The following is a 13944-nucleotide window of genomic DNA, read 5'->3' as shown; positions in this document are numbered from 1 at the left end:
AGATCACGTGAAGCCCCCTTGCCTTTAGCTCAAGGGCAGGCAGTTACACCGGGTTCGGCTGGAGCTACGGGGCAGGGCCAAGAGCAGGCCTCCCTAGCTCTGGTGATTACCATGCTGGCCGACATCTGAGCAGTGTCTGGTCCACTCTGGCCACTGCGGGGCAGGGGACTTAGGTGGCCCGGGCTCAGGCCTCTAACTGTAACTCCTGGACTTTGGACTCTACCGTGAGAGGAGTGTTCATGCCTCAAGGGAACCCACTGCATGAAACTCCAACTGTGATCACACTCCCAGGGTCCATCTGTGCTTGGCTGGGGAGCAGGTGTGGGCTGGTATTTGAAAGGGTGGAGACACATGCCTTCCTCCTCTAAGCCCCAGACCCGGGCAGAATGCAGCCAAGGGAGCCTGAGAGGAAAATCAGAAAGCTGGCACTTCAACTAGAATCTGAAAATGAGCCTCCTTTTCTGGCAGTTTTGGGGGAGGGGAGAGATGGACTGAGAGAGAAGTGATAGCAAGGAATGAGTCATGAGGGCACTTATATTCCATCCCGTCCCACGAACTTTGGTAAATCCTGTTCATACCCAGGCCTTTGAAACAACCTCAGAAATGACACCTTTGTGTCACCTTTCTTATAAGTCGGGAACAGTTCCAAGAGTCCTGTAGGGTCGCAGTAAGTCAGGATCGGCTCGATTGCCCTGGGTATGCTTTGGTTATCACACGTCTACACCGATGCCATTGAATGATGGTGGCAGCAAAGAATGCTCAATATGGCCGGCTGGCAGCAGCACAGCCAAATCGCTCCTTAGAAGTGAGGCTGGGAAGACGTTTCCTCACAGGCTTTGGACATGTGGTCAGGAGGGGCCAGTCCCTGGGAAAGGACATCATGCTTGGGAAAGTAGAGGAAGACCCTCAGTAGGACTGAGACACAGTAGAGACTGGAGAGAGGAGAGGACTGAGCAGCATCTCCTTCTGCTGTGCGTGGGATCGCTGAGTCGGGACGGAATCCCCCACACTGACACGAGGAGCACGTGGAGGCAGGCCTGCTGCTGAACGTGGGGAACAGAGAGGGCAACCAGACCAGGGTTCTGGCCGAGCGGGAGACAGCTATGGAGAAGGACAGCAGCTGTCCGGGCACACCCGGTGAGAAGGCACGGAAGCATCTCGGGCATGACATGGATGCCACTTAAAAATACACAGCATTCTTGGCGTGAAATGGCACATGTTAAGGAACTTAATTGACCAGTAACTGGGCTTTAAATTCCTGTCACCTTATCTAACAGATACACTTGGGCCCCTGGTTAAATGCCTTTCTCTGCTGGTTCATTTTGTTTTTTAAAAAGGTGCATCTAGTTATAAAGAAAGAGCCAGCAGTGAATGTGCAGGCAAGTTGCTTTTGAAAGTCCCAAAGTACTTAACAGGCAAGAGAAACAAGGCCAAAGTCCAGTAATGTCACAAGTAAGTGGCACTTTCTTTGTCCACTAGCTCTATTCAAATGACATCTCCTGACAGCATTCGGCTGCATCACCCCTGACCTGGACCCCGCAGGACTTGGCATTCAGTTCTGCGGAAGGACAGCGAAGAGAGGGATTTCTTCCTGGTTTCCCACTGTCACCTGACTTGGTGACACTTTGCTCCGAGCTGGAACTGACTTGACAGCACCCAAGAACAACAGTACGTCTGACTTGTCGTTTTGACTTTAATTTTTCCCTTTGGACATCCTGCGGCGTCTTGGCTTGTTGCTTTGGGGACATTTGTCTGTGTCTGACAGGCACACGAAGGTGATCAGGTCTTCCTTTCCTTCCAGACCCTCTGACCCTCAACCTCTCACCAGAGGAAGGTGCTGCCCACCTCCTAGCATGAGGCTCCCTGACGTGAAGAAGGGAGGGCTGCAGGTGGGGGACCGGTAGGGGTCCTGACCCTCCTCTCCCCACCTCTGCCCTCTGTAAGCCTCAATCTCAATCATCTGATCTCTATGAAAGTCTTAAACGACAGACCACATATCAACACAACAACATGCACAATTCATGACACAGAGGACATTTTTGGAGTTGTGTGACCATTCTCCCTCTACTCTCCCAAACTGCCCTCCCCCATCAATATAAACCTATTGCCCACTAAGGGTCCCCTCTCACCTTTCGAGTTTCACTTGTCAATTTGATTCCATATTGCTCCTTAGAGGCAAGGATGCTCCTTAGAGGCCAGAATGCTCCTTAGAGGCAAGGATGGTGAGACTTACATACTTTGGACATGTCCGGAGAGACCAGTCCCTGGGGGGACATCGTACTTGGTGAAGAAGAGGTACAATAAAGAGAGGAAGGCCCTGGATGAGAGGGATGGACACAGTGGCTGCAACAATGGGCTCCAGCACAGGACCAATTGTGAGGATGGTGTAGGGTCAGCAGGGTTCTGGTTTGTTATGCTTAAGGTCGCTATGGGTCGGAACCAACTCAATGCACACAACATACAGTTCTTAACAGAGCCTGCTATACAAAGCAGCCTTTTTAGTTAAGCTAAACCACTGTTGAGTTTTCAGAATATTTCAAGACTATTTCTGCTTTAAAGTTGAAAGGTCATCTCTGGACAACAGCTTCAGCCATTCATCTGACCTCCATGGTTCCAGAAATCTCAATTTCAGGGGAATTTGAAATTCTCTTCTACATCCACCCACCCACAAATCAGGAATCTTCAATGGAAACTTCAGTCAAAATACTCAGTCATGGTAGCCGGGCGCCATCCAGTTCTTCTGGTCTCAGGGCAAAAAAGGCAATGGTTCCTGGAGGAAATGAGTCATGTATCCCATTTCCTCCTCCTGTTCCCACCTGTCCTCCTCCCTCCTTTCTGTGACAGGCTTCTCTTCCTGCCTTGGAGCCTTTTCTTCACCTTGAAAGGGCTCAGCTGCTGGCAGTGAGTGTCAGAAACACAACTGCTTTGATGAGACAGCACTCAGCACCGAAAGTTGGCTATTTTGAATTCCATTGGGTTACTTTTTTTTTTAACTTAAAACATTTTTTCAAAACAGTTTTGTGGACATATAATTTACAGACCATACTGTAAATACTGGTTAAACTGCATTAGAATCCTGTACAGTTGAGTTACCTTTCTGCTGCCCCTGTCATTTCTGCCTAGGAGATGTTGAAGGTGTACTCCTGTGTGTGAAATGCAGAGAGCGACTTAGAAAACACGAATGTGGCTGAGAAGCTAACCTGCAAAAACAGACGTGGAAAATGACCTGTTTTTGCCTCGTTGTAAAAATGTCTGACCCCTTGGAATGGAATATGTATGTTAATTTTGCTTTTTTGCATTTTTAGCTGTATAAAAATAAGGAACCAGAGGGCATCCTTACCCACCTGACACAACACAGGTCTGCTGGGTGGCTCGAAGCCACCAGTGGGGTCTCTGGGCCTGCCTGGCTCACCCTCCCTGCTCCCTGAATGGAGAATGCTCACTGGCAGCATTTTACTTACATATTTTTCTAGATTTATACTTATTTCATGACTGAGAACATACACCCACAGCAAAACACACATCTAGTCAACAGTTTCCACATGTGATATCTAGTGACATGGATTACACTCTTCAGGTTGTGCAATCATTCCACGAGCATCTGAAGGTCTGTTCCGCATTTCCCCCTCTTTTGATCGAGATTATTCTATGGGATTTTTGGTCAACATGTTCAATTAAGGAAAATGGGTCAACTCTTTGGGTTTTAGGGCAAAGGGGGTAGCTCGACTTCATCCACCTACCCGACTGTCCTTCTTCCTATTGCTCCGGGAAAAGAGAGACCAATTGGTGGGCCTTGGATGGCGTGTTCCTCTACTTGTTAAAGTGAAACCAGCGTCTGTTTAATCTCATGTACACAAGATTCACCTTTATTCCATACAGATTAGAGGTAGCTGTTGACACCAGCACAGAGTCGATAAACTAAAGACAAAGGTGGCAATCAGAGGCAGGGAGGGCGAGAGGGAGACACAGCCAGAAGAAGGGACAGACAGGGGAATATACAACAGGGAAAGTAGGCAGGTCAGAAGGGTCATTCACCAATGCTGGAATGAGTCCCCACGAGTACCGGTGTATGAGGGAAATTACACCTCTTAAGGGCAGCACAGCATCTCATGTTCTCCTGGCCAGTGTCCATCTAGATGCTGTGGGCTAGGCACTTTACCACTGGTTCAACAAACAAACCCCTCTCCCGTTACAAAAAAAGGAAGTCCTTTGTAAAGACCTGCTTGCTTGGCTGGGCTTCCAGGATCACAGCGACCCTCACAAACTGCAGCTTGGAGCCCAACTGGGCAGAGGCTCTCCAGAGGGCACTGTGCAGGGCATAGGCACTGTGCTTCAGGATGGCCCACCCTCCAGCCCACAGTTCCTTTGGGGAACTGAGCTTGAGCCATGAAGGGGGATGTGTGTGCACGCACAGCAATGATGTCTGTTGCAGTGCCTTAGCACACAACACTGGCACAATCAATGTCCCGGGCATGGGGGTGGGATCGATACATGAGGAAGCAGAACAGCGTCCTATGGGGGAGGCACAGAGGGATTGGCCAAGAGGGGTGCCAAGAACACTCAGGGGGAGGAAGACACTGCCACTGCTGAGAGTGGACAGCATTATCTCCGGGCTCTAAGGTTCTAGAGGCCTTAATTTTGCAAGGGATGGGGTGGTGGCTTGGCTTATGCTTTGGGCTGCTAACTGCAAGGCCAGCAGTTCGAAACCACCAACCCCACTCCAGAGGAGAATGAGGCTTTCTATTCCCATGAATAGTTACACCTTAGAAACCCACAAGAGGGCATTCTATCTACCTTGCCCTACAGGGTTGTTATGAGGTAGAACTGACTTGATGGCAATGAGTTTGGCATTAGTTTTACTGGTCTTATTGATCATAGAACAAGGAGCCCTGGTGGTCACCAGAAAAAGCTGCTACTGTACAAGGTTTAAGGAGGGCCACCAACAGCTCCCACACAAAGCCTTTCAATGTATGCACCCACGACAGCAGCTTTTAGTGCAACAAACATCAGTCTAACAAACCCAAGCTCATGCTTTACTTTCGTGAATGAATATCCCAGGTGCACGACGGCTCTTGGCCCATGTCCTGAGTCTGGGCTGTCTTTTGACAAGAAGGCACCCTGGTTGCGCAGTGGTTAGCACTCAGCCACTAACTAAAAGGTTACTAGTTCCCACCTGACCCACCAGCAGGAGAGAGAGGTGGTGGTCAGCTTGGGTAAAACCCACAGCCATGAATCAGAACCGATTATAGAGCAGAACAGCACTTTGACACCACCACCACCACCCAAGGCTGGCTGCCGCAGAAACCCTCTGGGCAGTTTTATTGTCCCACAGGATTGCGCTGAATCAGAATCAAACGCATGACTTGAGGACCCCAAGAGGTATCCCCAAGGCTCCTGCTGAGGCTACAGGCATCCACACAACCACGGATGCCCAGCAGGCCGAGTGCAAACTGTTTCTTTGCCTGGTTTTTACTTTACACATCTGATTTGGACACACCTATAGGCTGGGTGAAGTGGAAAGGGTGGCAAACACCAACTGCTGGCTAGGCTTCAGGGAGGCTGGACTGCCCAGATCCTGCTGGTAGGACTTGGGGCAGGCACACCCTCCTCAGAAAAGGACTTGGCAGGTTTGATGGAAGCTAAATATTGGGCTACCTAACAACCTGGCTAATCCCTCCCTCTGTATTCACCCAGCTGCTCATAGCAGCACTATTCGTAATATCCTGGGGAAGTCTGGAAGGCGTCTAAAGGCCCATCCGAAGAATAGATGCATTGTAACGGATTCACAGAGTGGAACAGCAGGCAACCAGATCAAACTGACTCCCACATACACTGAGTGAGAGAAGGCAGATTCAGAAGGGCATGCTCTCGGCCTCCACATAAGCCAAGCACAAACCAGGCGACTCGAGGTTGCTGTTGGAAATTAAGAGTGGTCACTTTATATGTGGCCTGGCTAGTCATGATCTGATAAAGCCTACCAAAAGATGGGGTGGGCCTATGCAAATAAGATGCTTGGGGCCAACCAAGGGGATGAGATAGCAATGCTAGGAATGAAAATAAGTGGGGGGCACCTAAGTGGGGGTGGGACCATGTAAACAGAGGCATTGAACTTTAAAGAGGGTGTCCACTCGACTTAAAATAAGGCATCTCAGAGGCGGGGAGTGGGGACCTGACTATCAGTAAGAGGAAAGGAGAACCTCCTAGTCTCAAAGAAGAGGGGAGAGGGCAAGAGAGAGTAAGCTGTTAACCTGGACATAGTAAGAGATGGTGAAAAGCAGCGAGAGCTGAGGGTCTTCAGGACAAGGCTTCATGGTGGAGAGGGGTGCTTTTGGGGGAGTTACAGAATGTCATCACACTTTCCTGAGCAGGTGGAAGTTTGACCAGCACAAGAGGCCCCAGGGCTGGGGGGCAGAGAAAAATCTGCCTGTAGGCACAGCTGAGAAGAGGCAATCTTGGTTGAAGAACTGTATCCTGAGCCGTGTCTGATCCAGAATGGTAACATGTTGCTTCCTCCGTAAAGTCCATAATCCTAAATGCCGCCAGTGAGTTCAATGTGGCCACTACCACACATCAGCTAATCTAGCAGAAGAGTGAAGGGTGCTGTAGCAGGGATGGCTGGGGTCAAAATCTGTAAAAGACTCGGGAGGAGGTACATGTGACCTCTGCTGATGCCAGTTCTTGCCCATCACCTGAGAAGTCGGAGATTTGATGCCCCCCCCCAATGTCATTTTTACAGTCTGTGACAATTTAATTTCAGTGTGTATACAAAAAATTTTAAAGTCCAAACCTACTGCCACTGAGTTGATTACGACTCATAATGACCTTTTTTTTTTTTTGAGGCTCCCAATATTCGAGGGAGCAGCCTCAACTTTCTTCTTTGGAGCAAGTGGTGGGTTTGAGCCACCATCCTTAAAGTTAGAAGCCTCAATAGAGGCAAGTTTTTAAAATTATGTTTAATTTAAAATTTCATTTTAAAAATTAAAGAAACACCCATTTGCAGGTTTGTACTAAAACCAACAGATGGTTTCTACTAGTGTTGGGCTTTAATACACACACACACGTAGGTGCAGGCTTTGTAATCATTAATTTTAAAATGCAAAACTGCAAAACTAAATGACAGAAATGCTGAGGAAAACAAATTGCATTTGCTGCAATTCTGGGACAGGGCTGCAGATAGCCCCCTGTGTGAGAGCCCCGTTCTGTGATGGCCTGAATTCGGCCCCAATACCTAAATCATATGCCACCTGTCAGCTCTAAAGCAGCACAAAGCTCCTGGATGGTGCCAGGTGTCCAGAGTCCCAGGTTCCCAGGCCCCACAAGGAAAGGGGCAGCTTTATCTGCCTGGCAGAAATGTTATCAGCCTTCTCAGAATGCTCTCCAGGCAAGAAATGCACGTGTCCTGAGAGAAAAAGATGCCTATTGTCTGGCTTTGCATTTTCATGGCACCAGACAGAAAAGAATTTCACATCCTGGGCTCTGCAGTTTCATATGGCACCTGCCGATCACACTCAGCCATGTTTCACATCATCGCCCAGGGCAGCTTGTGCCTGGGCTTCTGAAGATAAAACCCGGCTTCATCTCCCGTACGATGAGGAGGTCATTTCACTGGGAGAGGTTATGATAGCCACTGTGAGGGGGCTACGGATAGTTTGAGGGAAATGTGGAATGAAAAAGACATGGGATTTCCCCCGTGAACTTTTGGAAGGTCTCCTGTTTTGTGAACAGCTCGAGCAGCACACATACCTGAGAGAGGGTTCTTGACAAAACCAAGTTACGCTCCAAAGTGAAACCTGCTGACTAGAGCAAAGACAACAGGTCTCTCTCTCTCTCTCTCTCTCTCTCTCTCTCTCTCTCTCTCTCTCTCTCTCTCTCTCACACACACACACACACACACACACACACACACATACACACTCACTCACTCACTTAAGCTGAGGGGGAGGGGAGGCTAATTCTGAATAAAATCAAATGAATAAGGCCCTTTACACCAGCCAAACTTGTTGGCTTTCCCCACTCAGACCTTTTCTTACTCAGAGGAGGAGCACAGAAAGAAGCATGCTCCCAGCAGACTCTGGGAGGGGGGATCTGGAGGAGGGCAAAGGTTGCACACAAAGAACCTAACAGGCCACTGAGTCGGTGGTGCTGGCCTGGGTTCTGCCACAATAAAATATAAAGAAATCAATGAAAAGTTTTGAAACATGGTCCCAGTGATGGTGAAGGAACAACATGTAAGAGGACAGGGTGCTTTGGTAACATTTTAACTCGCCAAATCATGAAAATACATCTGGCTTGTGCATTTAGGGTGGGGGAAGCCCACTGGAAACCAAATCACTGGCAGGTGGATGCTAGCAACCTCAGTCCTTGTGCCTTGGTTTCCTCATCTCCGAATGACACTCAAACAGGCAAAAATCCATACCCAATACATGCGGCTTAGAGATTTTCTGAAGTAAAAGCTCTCCATGGAGTGCCAAAGCAGGGATGGTGGGGGGGACTGACACGTGATCCCACCCCAAACTTGATACTGCCAAATGCACCCGGCCCTCTAGGGACCGTGCAGGACAAAGTAGGAGTGCCCTACGGGTTTCCCAGGCTGTCCTTTTTAAGGAAGCAGTCTGCATCTTCTTTCTCCCAAAGCACGGCTGGTGGCTGTTATCCCAGGCTTTCGGTGAGCAGCTCAGTGGTTTCACTGCTGCAACCCAGGGCTTCTTGGGCACCTGGTCAAGAAGCTCGCTCATTCAACAAACGTTCATCAGGTCACCTTCTGGCTGAGCTAGGAAGAGATAAACGCGATACTCGAATAGGAGGGGCCTTCCAAAAATGTGTAGAAACATGGAATTGAGAGATGTTTTCTCAGGAAGTCTTTGAAGCCCCTGTCTTTGACATGGGGGAGGAGCTGCACAGCAGGGCTCACTGAGAGGGTGACTTCTGTGTCCTGTAGTCTCATCCCTACCCCAGGTGCCCCCATTGCTGCCCTGAGCTGCTAACTGCAAGGTGAGCGGTTCAAATACACCAGCCATTTCTCTCAAGATGAAGCTGTCGGCTCCCATAAAGATCGACAGCCTCAGAAATCCTGTATGGGGTCACTCTGAGCTGACTCGCTGGCAGTGGGTTTGGGAGCCCTGGTGGCAGAGGGGATTACACATGTGTCTGTTAACTGCAAGGTCAGCGATTTGAAATCACAAAGCCCCCCCAAAGAAAGGTGAGGGTTCCTCCCCCTGTAAAGGTTTACAGCCTCGGAACTCCAAGGAGGCAGCAGGCTTCCTCTGCTCTACAGCAGGAGGAGTCAGAAATGATTAGATGGCCATGAGGTTGTGGGCAAGGTGAATGAAGGACTGGCCTCCTGAGCGAGAGCTGCCCTGCCTCACCTTCTCAAGGCTGAACCAGTTTCTCACTTCTAGGAAGGTTAAGGTGACTTGCAATGAGAAGTTTGTTTGTTTTTTTTTAACTTTTCTTTCTTCCTGATACTGAGGCAGCATGCACTAATCAGAAAACCATGCACAATCACAAGCAGCTTTTGTGGGCAAATTATTGGTGTGCTGCAGAAGAAAGCATGTGCAGAGAGACAGGGAGAGAGGGAGAAAGAGAAAAACAAGAGTGAGAGTAGGTATGTATTTGTGTGTGTGTGTGTGTGTGTGTGTGTGTGTGTGTGTGTGTGTGTGTACTGGAATCACCGCCAGTCGCATCACCTGGCAGTCTGGGGCTTACTTCTGATGCCAACAGTTTGTGAGGTCATGAAACGCCAATCCTCCTGGCAGTGCTCATGGCCCTCTAGCCCTCACGAAGTCTAAAGTACATATTTCAGAAAAATTGGCAAAGGTGTAAACATATCTGAGATATCTAATACTGCATCCACAGGGGCACGCTGCTCTATCGCACACACGCATTCTCTACGGAATGTATTTCTTCAGCTCAAAGTTAGAGAAATTTGTGTATTCAAAAAAAAATCCGAAGGCCATACTGCATGACATAAAATCTAATTCGCAAGTGCCTTTTGTCAATACACCTGGTTAGGCTGGCTATGCTTGTATGGGGAAAGTATTGTCGATGGTTAGGGGACAGAGGGGCCACTTTTTAAAAAGAATCAGACTCACTGACAGGGCCAAGAGGTTTGGACAGTGTTAAGTTTAAGCGGGGCCCAGCTTTGGATGGTTGGAGAATTGGGAAAATGGCCTGAGGAGGTCAAACTCAAAGTCATCAAGTCAATCCTGATCTCTAACTCATGGAAACCCTATAGGAATGGGTACTGGATGCTGCCCCTGAGTGTTTCCTGGGCTATAAAAAGCATTCTCTTTCTCCCCAGGAGCAGCTGGGGGTTCAGACTGCTCAAATTTGTGGTTAGCAGCCTAGGGTTTATCCTGTTCTACACCACCTGGCTCCTTAATGCAGAGGTGGTGAATGTAAATTTCATCATGTATTTCTATCAGCCAAAGCAGGGGCTGGCTGCCCTCACTTCTTCAGTTTGTTAGATGAGAGAAATTTACCCAGCACTGGAAATTCTGACCCCATCCAAACACTATGGTTTCAAAACATTCTTGAAATGGTGATAGCAGGTCATCAAATAATCCGTGAGTGTTGGATATGGCTGGAGACACCTGGGCAGGGGTTTGGCTGCCTGGGCCCTGACCGTCAATGGGTTACCACCCTTCAAAACATGAAAACTTACACAGCTGCCCGCCTAGAAATGCATACGAATCATCCAAATGATGGACTGACTCCACAGTCTCTCCTTCCTCTGGCCCCAGCTCTTTGGGTAACACCACCAGCAAGGTGGGTGGCACTTGTGACAGTGTAGATCCTGTAGGGCAACCCCTCCACCAGCTGTCGTCACTAAAAACCAAGTAGCAGAAGAGCAAGCAGAGGAGTACTGCTCCGTATGCCTGGTTAATTGTCGTGCTACCTCATGGGTGACTGAGAAGGCCCAGGCATCCAGTCCTGGAAAGGAGCCCTGGTGGCAGCATGCTAAGAGCTCCCCGGCTGGAAGCCCCCAGCCACCTTCTGGAGAAAAGAGCTGCTGATCTGCTCGCAGGTTCCTCACTGCCATCGAATCAACTGTGACTCACAGGGACCCTACAGAACTGGGTGGAACTGCCCCTACAAGTTTCTGAGATTGTAACTCTTTACAGGGGTAGAGAGCCTCGTCTTTCTCCCTGAGAGCGGCTGGTGGTTTTGAAGTGCTGCCCTGGCAGTGAGCAGCCTGACTTATAACCCACCATGCCCCCGCAGGCCTATGGATCAGCTCCACCCTTCTCCTCAGGGGTGGTTAGGAGTCAGAATTGGCTCAATAGCATCAGCCGTTAGCTCACTCTGGTTTATATTCTTAAGGGGGTGGGGGGTGGGGTGGGGTGGGGGAAGGAACTGCAGCTCTGGGTCCCCCAGCTGACATTTAGGCTCCACCTTAAATGTGCAAATGCAGGGCATTCCTCAAAGACGGTGGTCTTAAAGGATATCCACCAAAGTAGCTACTGCTTACCACGCATAACACCGTTTTATTTACATACACAGCTTTGTCAGCGCCCCACACTTTCCTTCCCACAATCTTCGGTTTCATTTCTACATTAACAATCTCAGTCAAAGTGTAGCAATGCTGATAAGTCAAATGCCTCAGATTTCTAGAAGTTTTGAGGGAATACTAGGATAAGGAAGTCTTCGGTCTCATTGCGTAACTCAAAAATGCTGTTATCAATCACCTCACTGGTGTCAATGATATCTGCCATTCTAGCGAAACCATTACCCATGTGTTTTGCTTCCTAAATTCTTACCCAATGAAAGTCAATAAACTCCCGATTTCAGGACCTCACTCAAGATCTTGCAGACCCAGTCCAAGAAATTTCAGGGTTAAAAAACAAACACACAAACAGAGCAGCAACTCAAAAAAAGTATTCGTCCGTGTGGGTTTTAAAAACGGCCTCAAATGAGAACTTTCATGTCTCAAGGGGTTGTTTGGCATGCTATTAATAGCAGATGATTAAACACATATCTGTTTTCAACTGGAATCCATTTAAAAGTGCTTGAACTTTAAGTAAACGAGCCTCTCATCCTCAACCCCTGTCTGTTTCTGGAAAAATCCTCTCATCCTACAGGCAAGTTTTGAGGCTGGCTTATCCACGCGTTGCTACGGGCTTGGTGAGTTTCGGCGCTCTTGGAGTCCAGACGCTACGAAATGATCGCTCACGCCGAAGGTCTGAGACTCGCTCCAAGGACAGCCCTCGCCGCCGCCCAGCGCCCAGGAGGTAGCAGGCCCGGCTCACCTGGCGTTCCTAATTACCCCACATTCCTGGTCCCTAGAAACCCGAGCCCGGTGTTGGGGAGCCCGGGGTCCCGGGAGGTGGACGCCCCGGGAGCTACGCCGCCGCGGGCGCCTGCGAGCGGACGCGGGCTTGCAGGGGGAGGGGCGGCGGGGCGCGTCCAGGCCCCTCCGGTCCCCGAAGCAGGCTGCTCCCGCGGGCCTCCGAACCCCGACCCCGCAGTCCGGCGGCCCTGGAAGCCTGGCCCTGGCAGTCCTGGGGATTCACTGGACCCCGACCCTGGAGTCAAGACCCCCGACCCCGGGCGCGTCCGCATTCCCAGATCCTGACTCCCGCACCCCCGCAGTCCCGAGACACCCCCACCCCCCGTCCAAGGTCCCCGAACCACGACCCCTGACCCCCGTGCCCTCGAGTATCCGGAACCCCCGTCTCTGCCCTCTGCAGTCCCGGGACCCCCCCTCCCCACGAGGCCCTCGAACCACGACCCCGACCCTGGTCCCTGGAGTCCCGCCGCCCCCAGGTCCCGGCCCCGCTTACCCGGTAGGTGCTCTCGGTGAGCCGGCTCACCTCTTCAGGCCCCCGCGACATGGCTGCGGCCGGCGAGCGCGGGAAGCGCGGTGGGGCCCAGGGGCAGCCGGGCTCGGGGCTGCAGGGGTTCCGGGGTGCGGCCAAGGGGCCTCGAGGGTCGGCCGCCGGACACGGCCGTCGGCCCGAGTTTGTCCGCGCGCCGCCGCCAAAATATCTAAACTTGCTGCGCCTCCGCCGCCCGCGAGGAGCCGAGGAGCCGCCTGACGCGCGGGGCGGGCGGGGCCCCACCTGAGGTGGGCCGCGGCCGGGGGCGGGGCCTGGAGACGCCGATGGGGGCGGGGTCCCGGGAGGGGCGGGGCGGCCCCACCTGAAGACAGCTGCGGCTGGGGGCGGGGTTTGGAGAGGCCTCAGAGGGCGGGGCCCCGGGCGGGGCGGGGCGGCCCCACCTGAAGACTGCTGCGGCCGAGGGCGGGGCCTTGCATGGGGGCTGGGGAGCCCCACCTGAGGCAGGTGGCGCTCCGAAGCTTGGGACTGGGTGGCCGGGCCCACACCTGGGATGGGTGTGGCCTCCAGCTGGGACGGACAGGAGGACCGACCAGTGGCGGGCTGCAGTCCGGGCTGGGGTGCCGGGCGGCGGGCTACCTGGTGGGAGGAGCTGTTCCACCCTGAGGCCCTGGGTGGGCGGGTAGGAAGTGGGCTGGGCCAAGTAGGCGAGCGGGGCAGTCGTGAGAATGACTCTCTCAGCCAGGTTTCTTGCTGCCCACCTGCTACCTTGAAATCCGACCCGTAGGCGTCTATAGCTCAGAATGGGTTGTTGCGCTTCTGCAGCCCCCGAAACTCGTGTAGCCCCCACGGTGGTGGCCCTGGAGTCCTCCCCTGCTATCCTTCTTATGAGGACCCCAAAGTGTCGACTCTCAGGGGTGAGGAAAAGAAAGGGAGGAGGCGGCCACTTGGAGTTTTGGAAGCTCCTGACAGATGAAAACATTCACAAGTGCCAATATCAGATAACTGAAACGACAGTGTATTTGTCCAGTTTACATCCAGAATGGCCTTTACTCAACGCTGCTGTAGAGAAGGATTTGTAAAACCGAGTCGTACTGAGGCGTGGCAGAGGTCTTTCAGACTTAAATCACTCTCCGAGAGTCTGACTCCTGGAACTGGCTGCGCTGTC

General features: G+C 51.4%; 1 protein-coding gene across 1 annotated transcript in view; it reads right to left on the bottom strand.

Moving 5' to 3' along the window:
* Positions 1 to 13065, bottom strand: part of BAIAP2L1 (BAR/IMD domain containing adaptor protein 2 like 1) — an 84406-nt gene extending 71341 nt beyond the window's left edge. The window contains exon 1 of the mRNA XM_075565055.1: positions 12783 to 13065. Within this exon, the coding sequence (XP_075421170.1) occupies positions 12783 to 12833 (51 nt within the window). The 5' untranslated portion in view covers positions 12834 to 13065. The remainder of the gene's footprint in view (positions 1 to 12782) is intronic.
* Between the last annotated feature and the right edge of the window lie 879 nt (positions 13066 to 13944).

The sequence above is a fragment of the Tenrec ecaudatus genome, chromosome 12 (assembly GCF_050624435.1).
Source record: "Tenrec ecaudatus isolate mTenEca1 chromosome 12, mTenEca1.hap1, whole genome shotgun sequence".
NCBI classification, from domain to species: Eukaryota; Metazoa; Chordata; class Mammalia; order Afrosoricida; family Tenrecidae; genus Tenrec; species Tenrec ecaudatus.
The sequence above is the reverse complement of the archived record's forward strand: the minus strand, read 5'-3'. Positions and strand labels throughout refer to the sequence as shown.